Source organism: Populus trichocarpa, chromosome 5 (genome assembly GCF_000002775.5).
Source record: "Populus trichocarpa isolate Nisqually-1 chromosome 5, P.trichocarpa_v4.1, whole genome shotgun sequence".
Classification (NCBI taxonomy): domain Eukaryota; kingdom Viridiplantae; phylum Streptophyta; class Magnoliopsida; order Malpighiales; family Salicaceae; genus Populus; species Populus trichocarpa.
The window spans coordinates 23,672,733-23,686,333 of NC_037289.2; the positions used below are offsets into that span (position 1 = coordinate 23,672,733).

General features: G+C 35.2%; 3 protein-coding genes across 7 annotated transcripts; 1 reads left to right on the forward strand and 2 right to left on the reverse strand.

Moving 5' to 3' along the window:
- The first annotated feature begins 290 nt into the window (after positions 1-290).
- On the forward strand, positions 291-2,373 carry LOC7477676 (uncharacterized). The gene is made up of 4 exons (XM_002306895.4): positions 291-916; positions 1,164-1,226; positions 1,433-1,507; positions 1,649-2,373. Exons 1-4 carry the CDS (start codon positions 503-505, stop codon positions 2,132-2,134), a joined length of 1,038 nt encoding a protein of 345 aa, XP_002306931.3. The 5' UTR covers positions 291-502; the 3' UTR covers positions 2,135-2,373.
- A 2,175-nt stretch (positions 2,374-4,548) lies between these two features.
- LOC7477677 (tubulin beta chain) lies at positions 4,549-8,002 on the reverse strand. Its single transcript, XM_002307691.4, has 3 exons — positions 7,446-8,002; positions 5,651-5,920; positions 4,549-5,551 (listed from the first exon to the last, which is right to left on the reverse strand). Exons 1-3 carry the CDS (start codon positions 7,846-7,848, stop codon positions 4,875-4,877), a joined length of 1,350 nt encoding a protein of 449 aa, XP_002307727.1. The 5' UTR covers positions 7,849-8,002; the 3' UTR covers positions 4,549-4,874.
- Positions 8,003-9,139: 1,137 nt separating this feature from the next.
- On the reverse strand, positions 9,140-13,250 carry LOC7493974 (uncharacterized). 5 transcript variants are annotated; one of them, XM_024600313.2, is made up of 13 exons: positions 13,025-13,250; positions 12,884-12,909; positions 12,531-12,720; positions 12,347-12,437; positions 12,125-12,160; positions 11,899-11,997; positions 11,617-11,747; positions 11,460-11,508; positions 11,275-11,364; positions 11,137-11,190; positions 10,371-10,436; positions 9,681-9,778; positions 9,140-9,574 (listed from the first exon to the last, which is right to left on the reverse strand). In XM_024600313.2, exons 1-13 carry the CDS (start codon positions 13,093-13,095, stop codon positions 9,508-9,510), a joined length of 1,068 nt encoding a protein of 355 aa, XP_024456081.2. In that variant the 5' UTR covers positions 13,096-13,250; the 3' UTR covers positions 9,140-9,507. The 5 variants fall into 5 exon arrangements, with proteins under 5 accessions (XP_024456081.2, XP_024456079.2, XP_002307728.2 ...); XM_024600311.2 differs by having other exon boundaries at positions 12,993-13,250; XM_002307692.4 differs by having other exon boundaries at positions 12,819-12,909; positions 13,025-13,249.
- Between the last annotated feature and the right edge of the window lie 351 nt (positions 13,251-13,601).

Consider the following 13,601-nt stretch of genomic DNA (forward strand, 5'->3'; position numbering starts at 1 on the left):
AATTTTAACCCTTGGAAGCTCACTGGAAGTGGCTCAGTGACAGCAACTAATCCTCAATTCTTACCGCCCCTTCTATCCATGATACAAGGAAGCTAGATGGTTTCCACTTTCAAGTCTCCTCCTTCTACAATACTGTCCCACTCATCTGTTAATAATAAATAGAAAAAAAAAATAAAAATCAATACTCTTCATCATCAAAACCCTAGAACAGAAATTCATGCTCCCTTGTCACGACACGTGGCACGTTGCCATCCTTTTTCCTGTTTCATAAACAAGCGAAACCCTGTCTCCAAGTAACACAATCTCTCCCCCCCACCTCTCTCTCTCCCCCCACCTCCCTCGTATCTTCTCCTCTTAAAAAAATCCAATGTTTCTTTCTTGATTTCTCTCTCTCGGCGAAAGAGAGAGGCCCCCATTATTATTTTTTTCTCTATTGGAGAAAAAAGAAAATAAAAGAGAGAGAGAAAGGGAGTTGAATTGATAGAAAGAAAGCAGAGAAACAATGGCATTCAAGCACGATTACTGTAGTCTTTACGAAGATTTCGGAGGTGATGAAATTGAGGTTGCTGAAATCTTGTTAGATTTCCCTCGTTTAATTGCTGTATCTAAGTATGGTTCTCTGCTTCCATTCTCATGGGGTGGTACAAGGAGGAGATCTGCGGAGGCCAATTTGGGTCCAAGATGCGCCGTTCACTCACCACCAACATCAGCGTCGCCTTCCCAAACACCGATATTATCCGTTCCTGTGGGCCCTGCTATTACTACTCCTCCTCCTCCTGCTGTTGCTACTGAACCAGAGGGACCCATCACCGTCAAAGCTGAACCGGCGACTAGCCCTGCAACACCGCTTTCTTTCTCTCCAAGTGAATCCGATGAGAGGCCTAAGCGCTTGAAGAGGAAAGTCTACACTAAAAAGGTATGTTCTTTCAAATTCTGCTTCTCTGATTGTCCTTTTCAATCCCCTGTTTGGATATGATACGTGGCACTTTCTTGGTGATTTTTTTTTTGTTAATGGGTTTTGATTGCTGGGATTTATCTGCAATTTTAGCTCTTTAACGGGTTTTAGATTCCTTTTGTTCTTCAGATTTGACCATGTTTTCTCTTTTACCAAAATAAAGATTCTCTGTTTGCTGATTCTCTTTTATTTTCTTGAATATATGCAGAGAAGAGAGGATTTGCTGAAGATTACAAACCAAATTATTGATAGCAATGAATTGTTAAGAGGGGTGAGTTTTCTTTATTTTCTTACTATTTCAAGATTCTGGGAACAAATCTTGTCCTTTTCTTGGATTTTTGCCATACATGGCATGCTTGCTACGTTATCTTCTGTTTTTAATTATGTTTTTGCTGTTCCTTTCTTCAAGCAAGCAAAACTACAGATGGTGTGGGTACTAATATATCCTTCATGATTCTGTGGAATTGTTTGAAACAGGAGATTCAAAAGGTGACTCGATATTATGAGCATTTGAAAGCTAGAAATTCTTTGTTGAAAGCAAGGAAACAAGAGGTAATCTATCTTTTCCTCCTGATGAATCAATGCTCCTTTTTTAGTCTTTTTCATTGCTTTTATTTGATGCTGTTGGGTTTCTAAATCTTTTCTACTTTAATTATATTATTAACTTATGTTTTATGTTAAAAAATATTACAGCTAAACATGGGTTTTATTAAAAGAGAAGATCAGTTGAATCTTCCACGCATGAATTCAGTCCAATCAACTGTCAAATGTCCTCCTGTTGTTGATGATCAAAACCATGTTCCTCGACCTATGCCTGGCATCAGAGTTCATCATCATCATCATCAGCAGCAGCAGCAGCCGCCGCAGCCGCCGCCCTATATGGTGGATAGGAATGCCAACAATCAAGAAATGGGTTGTAATTATCCAAACCCGTATGGCCAAAGAGTGTCCTTGTTCCAATCTACCAGTGCCAGTGATGGCACGGGCCCCCGTGGCATCCCTGATCTGAATCTAACTGTTGGGGAGCCTGTTTGGATGGACTCTAAACAACTGTTTGTTAATGACAGGAGTGCAGCGGTTAAAAGGGCCATCGCTGCTCAAGCAAGACAAAGAAGGAAGCTCATTTGCAAGGATAAGAGCTTTAATTCCTCTAGTAAATCACGATTCTCATTTAGATGATCTTGGTTTCTTCCTTGATCTCATTTCCCCCTTTAATCCATATAGTAATTAATATGAGATATGTTAGTGATTAGTGCGGTATCTAGCTGTAAATTAGAAAATCTCCCAAGGAGATGATTTTTCCCGAATTATTTGCTTAGGTTTGTAAGAGTTGAAAGGCTCAAGGGTCCCCAGGCCCGCTCGTCTTTGCTCTCATTTATGGTCAATATTGCTAATAGTAAGGTAGTTTTTATTTTTTATTTTTTAAGTATTGTTTTGTTTATTTAGAGAGTGCTTGACAGTGTGGTAGCGGTTGTTTTTCAAATAATTTTTTTATGCTGAAATACATGCCAATGATGTTTTTTTATTTTTAAAAAATCATTTTTGACATCAGCAAAATCAAAACGATCCAAAACGTACAAACCATATTAAATTTTAGTAAAAAATTAAAAATTAAAAATTTTTTGGGACGCGGTTTGAACCGCGTTTCCAAACATGTTCTTAGTCTCTTTAATTGCTTATTATGATTTGGGTAAATTATAAAATGGTGTGATTTAATTTATTAATTTTAATTAGATGGCTCGGATTGACAAGCAACATGGATTCAAAATTACATGAAGAAAATAAGAATTGGAGGTAAAAAAAGAAAAGAGTTCGAAACGGATATGTAATGTAATTTTAACACAAGTGAATGAGCTGTATTTGTAATTTTACAATTTTTATATAGGGAAAAGATTAAAATTATTATTTTTATATTTAGATAATGTAATAAATTTATTTGTTATTATAGATTTAATATATATTTTTTGAGTTAGCAGTATAACTTTTTTATTATAATTTTTAATTTAAATAAAATAAAAATAACATTCTAAAATTATCTAAGATGATTATTATAAATTATAGTTTTGATTTTCTATGAAAAATAATTGTAATCTTAGTGTTTTTTTTTGTTTTTGAAAAATTTGACTACATTTTCAATAAATAAAACATGTTTTTAATTTTTTTTATTGAAAAAATAAAAATATAATAGAATAATAGTCTTATATTAGTGAACAACTCGAACCATGATTCAAACAATTATATTACTTTGAGTGAAATCTTGTCCATGAAAATCTGAGATAGGACACGAAATGTTTCAAAATTTATAAAGAAAATAGGCTAAAATACAATTATTGCAGGAATATTTTTTTCTTTTACCTATGCTTCTTGATTAATTACTATAGTAGTAGGTCGGGCTGAATGATATAGTTTAGTCAGTGTTAACACAAAGACTTTGATCTAAAATGTGAAATTTCATTAGAGAGATAATAATCTTCTCTTGTGTAGATCCAATCTTGATCTTTCACAATATAGTAAAATGGTTAAGAAGTCTCAATCAACTTAAGTTTTGGCACCGAAACTCTTAACTCTAGGGTTTTGATTTAATTTAACAATTCGGTAATTATTTCAAATTTTAAATTAAACTAAATGAAAATTGATCTTATTAAACCCGATCGGTAAAACAGGCTAATTCATTCAATTTAATTTTTTTTTAAAAGCTACATTGTTTTAACTTAAGAAAATGTTAGAAGATATTATTTTAAATTAATTCAAATTAATTTATTAAATCTTGGGTCAAATCATGAGCTAATCCGGGTTGAATAACTTTGATTTTTGCTCTTATAATTAGATAGCGAAGCAAGCTGCTCTCAGTTCTAGGTGCCTGCTTTCATACCCAGTTTTACTTTTATGCAATGAACTCCGTCAAATAATAGTATACCCTCTCACTCTCTTACTCGTTCCTTATCCCTATCTGTGAAGTGATTTCATAGTTGTATTTGTGAATTTATTATTGCAAGTGGGATAAATTAAAGAAAAGAAATGATGAGGATTGTATTGGATTATGGAAAGCACGCATTTATTTTAACGATTTTTTTAAAAGATTTAATCATATTGATAAAATAATACAATGTACAAAATATTTTAAAAAATAATATAAATTAACAAGTTGAAAATGATATATATAATTTATGAGTCTTGAGTGTCATTTCTGATCTCTTTTAAATTAAAAAATTATTGTATATAAGATTTAATAAATAAAAAAAAGAGAAAAAAAAATATCAAAACTCTAATAACAACACAATTGATATCATTAGAAAAATTTTGACAAAACGAATCTAATGATATTAAAAAAAATCACCGACAATAATCAAAGTGGACCATACAAAAAACTTAAAGGCAAATAAATTTCGATATCTTTATATAATTTATTTACCCTATTATGTTTATCGTTTGTGATTTTTTTTGTATCATTGAATTTGATTTGTCAAAGCTAAATGATTTTTCTAGCAATAATAGTAGTATCGTTATCGGAGCTTCAAGGTAACTTTATGACCATTTTCTCCTCTCTTTTTTTTCTTTCAAAAAGTATAATATATATATACATAATATCTGCATTGGTAGTATCACATCCATTCTCATATGTAATTAATTCACAACAAAATGAACAATACCCTGCCCCAAGCACTTCCAGGAAATAATTCCTGAGCGCTATTGAGAAACATCAATAGAAAGAAATACAATACAATTGGGACCCCTTTGTGGGGAGGAACCAACAAACATGAAATTTCTTATTCGAGTGCCCAATAGGAAAAACTAACGAGATCACCTTGCGGAACTGAGAATTTCAAAACAACAAAGAATATAGTGACAGCCAGCAAGGGCGGCAGACTCGTCAAACCCCATTCCAGCGTTAAGGAAATAGCCACAATTCATATGCTTCTCAGTCATCATAGTTCTCCTCACCTTCCTCCTCGTATTCACCATCTTCCTCAACTGTTGCATCCTGGTACTGCTGGTACTCTGCCACTAGATCGTTCATGTTGCTCTCTGCTTCAGTGAACTCCATCTCATCCATCCCTTCCCCGGTATACCAGTGCAAAAAGGCCTTGCGACGGAACATGGCTGTGAATTGCTCACTCACCCTCCTGAACATCTCCTGGATTGACGTGGAGTTCCCCACAAAAGTTGATGACATCTTCAGACCCTTTGGTGGAATATCACACACACTAGACTTCACATTGTTTGGAATCCACTCCACAAAATACGATGAATTTTTGTTCTGCACATTAATCATCTGTTCATCCACCTCTTTGGTGCTCATCTTGCCCCTGAACATGGCTGAAGCTGTCAAGTAGCGGCCATGGCGGGGGTCAGCAGCACACATCATGTTCTTGGAATCCCACATCTGCTGGGTCAGCTCTGGGACGGTGAGGGAGATATACCCCTGGGAACCGCGAGATGTGAGAGGTGCAAACCCTACCATGAAGAAGTGAAGACGTGGAAATGGGATCAGGTTTACAGCTAGCTTGCGAAGGTCAGAGTTGAGCTGGCCCGGGAACCTCAGACAGCATGTCACACCACTCATAGTTTCAGAGATCAAATGGTTAAGGTCACCAACTGCAAAATTGGGTAGAAAGAAGCTATGGTTTAGCATTAATGAAATAGAACTGTATTCTATCTAACGATAGTTACTCCAAAGGACAATTAGTAACTCACAGCTTGGAGTGCTAAGCTTTAGAGTCCGGAAGCAGATGTCATAAAGTGCTTCATTGTCAAGAACCATGCATTCGTCAGCATTCTCTACCAACTGATGCACTGAGAGGGTGGCATTATATGGCTCCACAACTGTGTCTGAGACCTTTGGTGAAGGGAAAACAGAGAATGTAAGCATCATCCTGTCAGGATATTCCTCTCGAATCTTTGAAATCAGAAGTGTTCCCATGCCAGAACCTGTACCACCTCCAAGCGAGTGGCATACCTGAAAGCCTGGTCAAGAAAAATTGAGACAAATGAGTTCCATCTTCCAACACAGAATAAACAAGAAAAATAAATAGCCAGCTTTCACCAAAACCAAACTGTAAAATATCAGCTTTCTTGGGAAAGTCAGGTTGGAGGATTGATAATTATTTCTCCTTAAATCCCTCGTGACAAAGAAGTTGTTGATGGATGCTAGCACATACCCAAACAATAGCAATTTCAAAACAGTCAAAATGCCAAGCAGTCATACATTCCCAGCAAAATCCTGAAGAGCATGAAGTTATGCAAGATCCAGACATGAACTCATGCAAGAACCAAAGGTTAACTACGGCTTTATACAGATAGCCTCCTCTGACCTGTCTCAAAGAACTCGTGATTTCAAGTCATGATTTACTCGTTTGGCTAATCACCAATAGCAATTTTACATGTCCACCTTTTCGTCGTTCTAATGACAATCAGACATCCATACATATATATATAATTTGAATCAACATTTAACATCAAAGAAGACAAATGTGGCACTAATTGTCGTTGCCGCTGTTAAAAATTCCTTTCCCATGTGTAATTCAGATCCAGATCCAGATCATAAACTACAGGCATGATTCCAGCCATTTTGACATGATTAATGGTGCTCTTCATCATGAAACATGGGAAAGGAATTTTAAATGAATGATTTGATTGTTTTTCTTTTTGTCTCTTAAAGCTCACTTACATGATTATTACTTTTTTGGGTGCGGTGCTCTAACTCCAAGATCTACTTTTTAGTGTCAGCATTATAAATGTAAAAAGACAAGTCGCTGCACTGTCCTGCTGGTCCATGATACCATAAAAATCAGACACCATCGTATCTTTTTCTCCAATTACATAGTAGAACAAGATTCTTATCCTTCAGTATCCACACCAGACAAGAATGGGGTCTATTGAAGTATTGATACAGCTCATCAGCCTTATCAACAACCCATAATATAAAAACAACCAAAACAAAGGAATAATTAATTAAGGATGGCAACAGCCCTAATGAGTAATGACCCACCAGCATATAAAAAAAATATAGGTGAGAATGAGATAATCAACAATGAGAAAGCTACAACACGAAATTGAAAATTGAGATAACTAAAAAATTATTTGTTCATAGTTTCTACAAATTGAAAAAAAAAACATTACATTCCGATTTCAAGGCTTGATTACGAGATTCGCAAAGTGAAATTAATTAAATAATGAAAAATCTAAAATTAAAGTAATACCAAAACATCAATGCTGACAAACATGGCTAGCAGAACCACCATAATTCAACAACTACAATAAATTAAAAAAAAATAAAAAAACCCTGTTGGAGATATTTCCGAATTCTGCCAGTTATAAATTATAATAGAGAAGAATCCGGCACATTAAAGACCACAAAATCATTAAAATAATTCTTCAGAAAATCAACGAAAAAAAACTAATAATCGATCGATCTGTTAATCACATTCAGAAAACTAATATAAAAAAAATAAATGAAGATTTTTTTAAAAAAAAAAAGTTGAAAAAATACCTTGCAAGCAATCACAATTCTCGGCCTCTTTTCTGACAACATCAAGAACAGCATCAATCAACTCAGCTCCTTCAGTGTAATGACCTTTAGCCCAATTATTACCAGCACCAGACTGTCCATGCACAAAATTATCAGGCCTAAAGATCTGTCCGTACGGTCCGGATCTAATACTCTCCATTGTACCCGGTTCAAGATCCATGAGGACCGCCCTCGGCACATATTTTCCGCCGGAAGCCTCGTTGTAATATACATTAATTCTTTCCAGTTGAAGATCAGACGACGCGGCGTCGCCTGAGTACTTCCCGGTAGTATCAATTCCATGTTCGCCGCAAATAACTTCCCAGAATTTGGAACCGATTTGGTTTCCGCATTGGCCTCCTTGAATGTGAAGGATCTCTCTCATCTTGTTTCGTTAATTTGTACAGAGAAACGGGTGACGAAGGAGAGAGGGAGGAGTTAATATATGGAGGGAGAGGGAGAGGCGGGGGTTAAAATGATACAAATAGGAGAGCGGGCAGGATATTTTCCAGGTGTTGTTCACGTGAGGGAGCAGAGGGACAGGCGGATACTAACTAATTACTAACCACCTCTAGGGAGGGTGGGCACGTTAAGAAGGTGGGGCCCCGTCACTTGTGCTGTTTGGGATCAGCGATCTGGATTTAAAAAAAAAACTTACAAGCATGTCGGTTGTTTTTTAAGAATTTTTTTTTTGTGTAAAATATTTTACATGTAATGCTTTTTGATAAAATGTGTTTTTAATATTTAATTTAAATAATATTTTTTAATAATTATAATTTTTTTAAAAAATAATGGTAGTGATAGTGAAATTGTGAAAGTAATAAAAATAGTGATAGTTGTTGCTAAAATAAGAGGTGGTTGAAATAATTAATTGTAAACGTATTGTATTATTATTTTTGAAATATTTTATAAAAATTTTAAATTTAAAATAGAATGAATTAAGTTTTAATGTTGATTGTGAAATATTTTTTATTAATTAATTTTCACGTAAAATATTTTACGAGAAATAAGCACAATTTTTTTTATAATTTTTAAATTTAAATTAATAGTAATAAATAAACACACTTGGTAGTTGAGTTAAATGTAAGTCATGTGATACCCTTCGAGTTTTTCATATTTAAGAATCAAATTTGAAAATAGAAACATAACACTTCTTTTTAAAAAAAAAAAAAAAAACACAAGCCGGCGGCTAGTTTTCAAAACCAAAGAAAATGGTTTTTGAAAATTATGGTAACACTGATGATGTTTTTTTTATATAATAATAAAAAAATCAAATCAAGTCAACAAACAAGTTTTTTTTCTAAGAAAAACTGAAACTAAAAACCAAATACCACAACAAACAACCCTTTGGTATGCGTGTGATTAAATAATAAGATAATAATAATTAAGTAGTAGAGATGATAATTCAACTAAATTTATATTTTAGACAGGATCACTTCTATACTGTGCTGGGCCAAATTATCATCCCCAAGTGGATGCAGATCTGGGTCCACATAGAAATACAAACAGGCAGAGTCTAAACAATACAAGATTTAAATGGATCAGAGGAATGTAGCATGTTCATCATTGTTGCCTCCAGCTGGGTTCCACGGGGCGCCATGATTATTTAGGAAACCCCGACTTTCCTTTTTTACCATGCATGGAAGCTTAAAACATGTCGCCATGGAGATAATCAATGAAGTTATAAAGAGTGCTTGGTGATTTTATATCCAGAGAATCAGACAACTTCTGAAGTCGTTGAAAACTTTAATGCAGACACCATGAATGGCCATCTTTTCCATTTCAACAGTCTGCCACTGAACTTTACAGTGCAAATCATGTGTTATAAAACGAAAAGAGGATGGTACCAGTAGGCTTTTCAATGCTTTCACAATAAAATGAAAAGGTTACTTAACACCGAACTAATTACAACACGGGATGAGTGATGACCGTATTACTCCACCATGATTGAACGTGGTACTAATTCATGAAGCGATTTTGGACAACTTGAATGGTGTGGGCTGCTGTGCATCAAGGAAAGATAACAGGTTCTCAACACATTGCTCTAGTGTTGAAGGTGAGATTCGTTGCAGTGCCTTTTGAAATTTAGCGACTCATCCACCAAAAAGTCACTGGTAAAATTGGATCACAGAAGCAAATAGCACACGAATGTGATTAGAAGGACAAGTTACTAACAAAAATAAGTAAGATTAAGAGTTGAAAATAAATTGAACTCACGAGATCCGGTCAGCCATTTGTGAGGTTTCCCATCTAGGACTCCATGGATACTCTGTAATGAGAGGCGACTTGACTGGCATGCCAAGGGAATTGAAATGCTATACACAAATATTATAAGCCAGTCAAGGAGAGTATTTGCATGCAAACCATTTGCTCAGTCAATGATAGGAAATAAATGGTTCCATAAATTAAATGAGCTTCAATCATTACTGCAAGGTTTTATACCCAAATTGAGCATTTGATAATACAAGAGACTACATCAGCAGTCGACTTGATTCTGACGGGGAACTTTCAAAAACAGCAAGCTTCTTATGCTTAATTTTAGTATAAAAACATCATACAATGGCACACAGAAAAGATATACGACCCTTTGTGAAGCAAATCAACCTGTATTCTTCAGGATGATAGATCAATTCTAAATCTAGTCAAGAGCAAGGCCATGCTGCGAGTGGGAAATAGGAAATCAAGCACGTAATAGATGAAAGTATCTGGTGGGACCTGATCCTGCCTCCTCCCATGACAAGGATCAATACAAGTATTCTTGGTAAATGGCACATATAAAAGGAATTTGCACCAGATTCATGTCTTAATATCCTTCTAGCAACACTTGCATGCACAAAAGAGCATGACAATGACATTCACAGATGAATAATCCATAAATTTTAAACTGGAATAAAGAAATATGATCACCTGTGTACTTTGAAACATCAGAGAAGGCTGCTGTTTTGGAAAGTTGGTTGAAAGGAAAACATGCAGCTGCAGTTTAGGAAATCAAGTTCATATAAACAGCCAAATTATGTTAAAACATGCACAGAAAAAAATATTTCCATTGAAATAACTTTCTAAGCTTTTCCTATCATCTACATCCCCAGTATACAACTGACTACCAAACTTGATCTCAACTTAGGCTCCCATTTGTTTCATGTAAAATATCCTTCAGCAAAATATTTTTCTCATTTTCCATGTTTGGCTCACCTAGGAAAACATGGTCAAAGGAAAATATTTTACAGTCAAAGGAAAAGAAACTTAAAACAAGGAAAAACAACTCAAGGTTCTTAAGAGAAGAAAATATTTTACAAGACTTCCTTTGTCGTTAAATCCTGGCCCCATCACTAATTAATTCTTATCTTTTCTTTCTCAACATTTATTTTTCAATACAAGCCAAACACCAAACAATTATTGTCAAGTAGTTTTCACAGCCAGACAATGAAAAGTAACGTGTGTTTGATGAAAATTTAACTGTGCTGTGGCAAAAAGAAAACCTTCAAATACTTAGAGCTAACAATCTCCTTTGATACAGGCCTGAAAATATGATATAGTGAAGATCAGGGGTAAATTACCTCCTGAAACAATTTAGGTTTGGCATTCACTCTTTCCCTATGTTTATATATAATATTACAGAAACTTGCCCCACCCCTTTTAATATGATTTACAATTGGAGAAGATCTTACTATACCATGATCGTAAAGGGTCCAGAGCAGACAAGAAAAGAAGCCTTTCTGCAAAAAACCTGACAAGGAAAGCAATGGTTAACACCAGTCACTCTTGATGGATTAAAAAAAATGTCTGTATACAAAGTGCCTAGGATGCTTACTGGATCAGCTTCTAGTGGCCTTCCAAGCAGTGGGGCTAATGCCTCGATAAACTGCCTTCTAACATCAATTAGAGCAACTGCCTCCAAGACCTACAAAATGGGAAAGAAAATCTTTTATTAGCAAAAATGGTAGGCGAGCAATATCTCAACTAAAAGGAATCACTGGATGGAAGAAATAAGCTAACCTGTCTCTGAAGGAGTTCTTCCAGGTGGGGAAGATATTCAGCCATGCACCTTTTCAGAAGAAAAGAACCAATAAAAACAAGTCATGCAAATCTTCATACAAAAAGCAACATGTACACATGCCAAAGACTTGAAGAAAAAATTATATGCATAGCTTACATTCCATCCAACCATGAAGGAAGTTTGACATCATCAATGGAAAACAGGGCTTTCAACTCAGGAGTGCACATTAATTTCAGACGAGGTGCTGAGGGAGAAGGTGCATACTTTCTACCAACAGGATATATAACCTGCACCGATCAAGAAAAGACTCACAAAACTATTGCAGTTGTGACACAAAATAAAAAGGAAAGGGAGAGGGAGAAAATGGGACAGAAAGAAGGAAATAAAAAGAATTCAAGGGAAACTTCAAATACAAGGATAGCAGAAGAAATATCCAACCTGTAAGTATATCTTTTGTGGATGTCTCCAGGGGCATGCAGGCACCATTTTATTTATATTCATGTTCATTAAAGGCACTGCAAACTTAACCTCTTCTGGCTACACTAAAATTCAAAGGCATAGAAACCAGTGATGTAGTTAAATACCAACCCAAGCGGTGGATATATTTGATCACTTCATAGAACCCAGTTAAAATAAATAAAAACGTTTTCATTTCAACAAATACCTTTTCAACACCGGAACTCATATGCATTTCAATTCCCTGCAGCACAATGACTGGAGTTTCAGTGGTATGCAGAAAACTAATCACCAATAGTACAAAGAAAAGCAGTGACAACAAAGTAACAATACAGTAATCTTTTCTACACAAAACAAGTAACTACCAACGATGTCCTAGCCAAATGTCAAGACATTAGCATTATACAAAAGATGCAAGTCAAAAAATTACCTCCCTGGACACAATAGTACTAATCTCAAACTTCAACCTATCATCATCAACTTCTCCCACTCGTTTCTCCTGGTAAGACCTATATTTATCCCTGGAAAACAGAATTCAAAATCCAATCACAAGTCACAACCAAGACTAAAAAAGTGTCAACACTACCCACTCCTAAAACATTCAGGTCCTCAACCTCAATTCAATTACGAGAGCCAACAGCCGCGTAGGATCTTTATTGTTCCAATCGGTCAAACTGTTCTTAACTAGCCTCGAATCCCCGTCCTCGCCGCATAGGACATGAAAGGGATGGAAATCTTCATCCTCAGCACCAAATATAACATCCGGTGCAGCTAATGGAAATTCAGCATTGTATATAACATCCCCTGTAATAAATAAAAAGAAATCAAAATTAACCCTAACCACAATAAATGAGTAAACACTCGATCAGTTGATAAAAGAAAACAAAAACAATGATACTAACATTTCATGTAGTCTAAACAGTAAGGAATGAGCAATGTGAATCGATCAAGACTTCCAGGGAAGTACCTGGTGCCTGACCGTGCCTGCTCAATCTGCAAAACAAGCTAATTAAGCCAACATAACCCGAATTTGAAAATCGCATAATTGCAAATCGGATTAGCGTTTCGTATAATACCTAGGGTTAGGGATTTGCGAGGCAATTTTTACCTGGATCGTGTGAGGATAGTGATTGAGGAGGTACTGGAGTTGGGCGGAGATGAAAGGAGGGAATCCATCATATGACATGGTGGTTTTGGAGGCAATTTGTCGGGTGGTTGGTTTCAGTAAATTCGTTGCGTTGCCGTTTATTGGGGACGGTGCTCACTCGCTCCTCTATGCGGTGGTGAGCCTGCCTAGTGAAATGCGTACGTTGCTGCCCCACTGGCTTTCTAGACATGGTGGTGTGTGACTCTTGTCCAAAGTTAATTATTTTCCGTTTAGCTTCTTATTTTTTAATGTTTTTAAGATTATATTTAATTTTTCTATTAATAATTTGATATTCTATGTAAAAATTAAAAATATATATTTTAATATTTTTCAATTAAAAACATATACATTATATAAAAAAACATATCATACATGTGTGATGTAAATTTCATTTCATTTAAAGGAACATAAAAATTATGTTTTAAATATAAAACATAATTTGTATGACGTAATCAAACAAAATCTAAACTTGAATGCTATATGATCCGTTTCTTTTTATAATAAGTAAATTAACTTAAATAAATTAAAATGATTTCAT

Excerpts from the sequence above, each read along its gene's own strand:
- LOC7477676 (XM_002306895.4), top strand. The coding sequence starts at position 503 with ATGGCATTCAAGCACGATTACTGTAGTCTTTACGAAGATTTCGGAGGT. Across the intron at positions 917-1,163 it reads GGAAAGTCTACACTAAAAAG|AGAAGAGAGGATTTGCTGAA; the intron begins GTATGTTCTTTC and ends GAATATATGCAG. Across the intron at positions 1,227-1,432 it reads GCAATGAATTGTTAAGAGGG|GAGATTCAAAAGGTGACTCG; the intron begins GTGAGTTTTCTT and ends TGTTTGAAACAG.
- LOC7477677 (XM_002307691.4), bottom strand. The coding sequence starts at position 7,848 with ATGAGAGAGATCCTTCACATTCAAGGAGGCCAATGCGGAAACCAAATC. Across the intron at positions 5,921-7,445 it reads GAATTGTGATTGCTTGCAAG|GCTTTCAGGTATGCCACTCG; the intron begins GTATTTTTTCAA and ends TTTCTTGACCAG. Across the intron at positions 5,552-5,650 it reads AAAGCTTAGCACTCCAAGCT|TTGGTGACCTTAACCATTTG; the intron begins GTGAGTTACTAA and ends CCAATTTTGCAG.
- LOC7493974 (XM_002307692.4), bottom strand. The coding sequence starts at position 13,102 with ATGTCATATGATGGATTCCCTCCTTTCATCTCCGCCCAACTCCAGTAC. Across the intron at positions 12,161-12,346 it reads GTACTATTGTGTCCAGGGAG|GGAATTGAAATGCATATGAG; the intron begins GTAATTTTTTGA and ends ATTGTGCTGCAG. Across the intron at positions 11,365-11,459 it reads AAGAACTCCTTCAGAGACAG|GTCTTGGAGGCAGTTGCTCT; the intron begins GTTAGCTTATTT and ends CCCATTTTGTAG.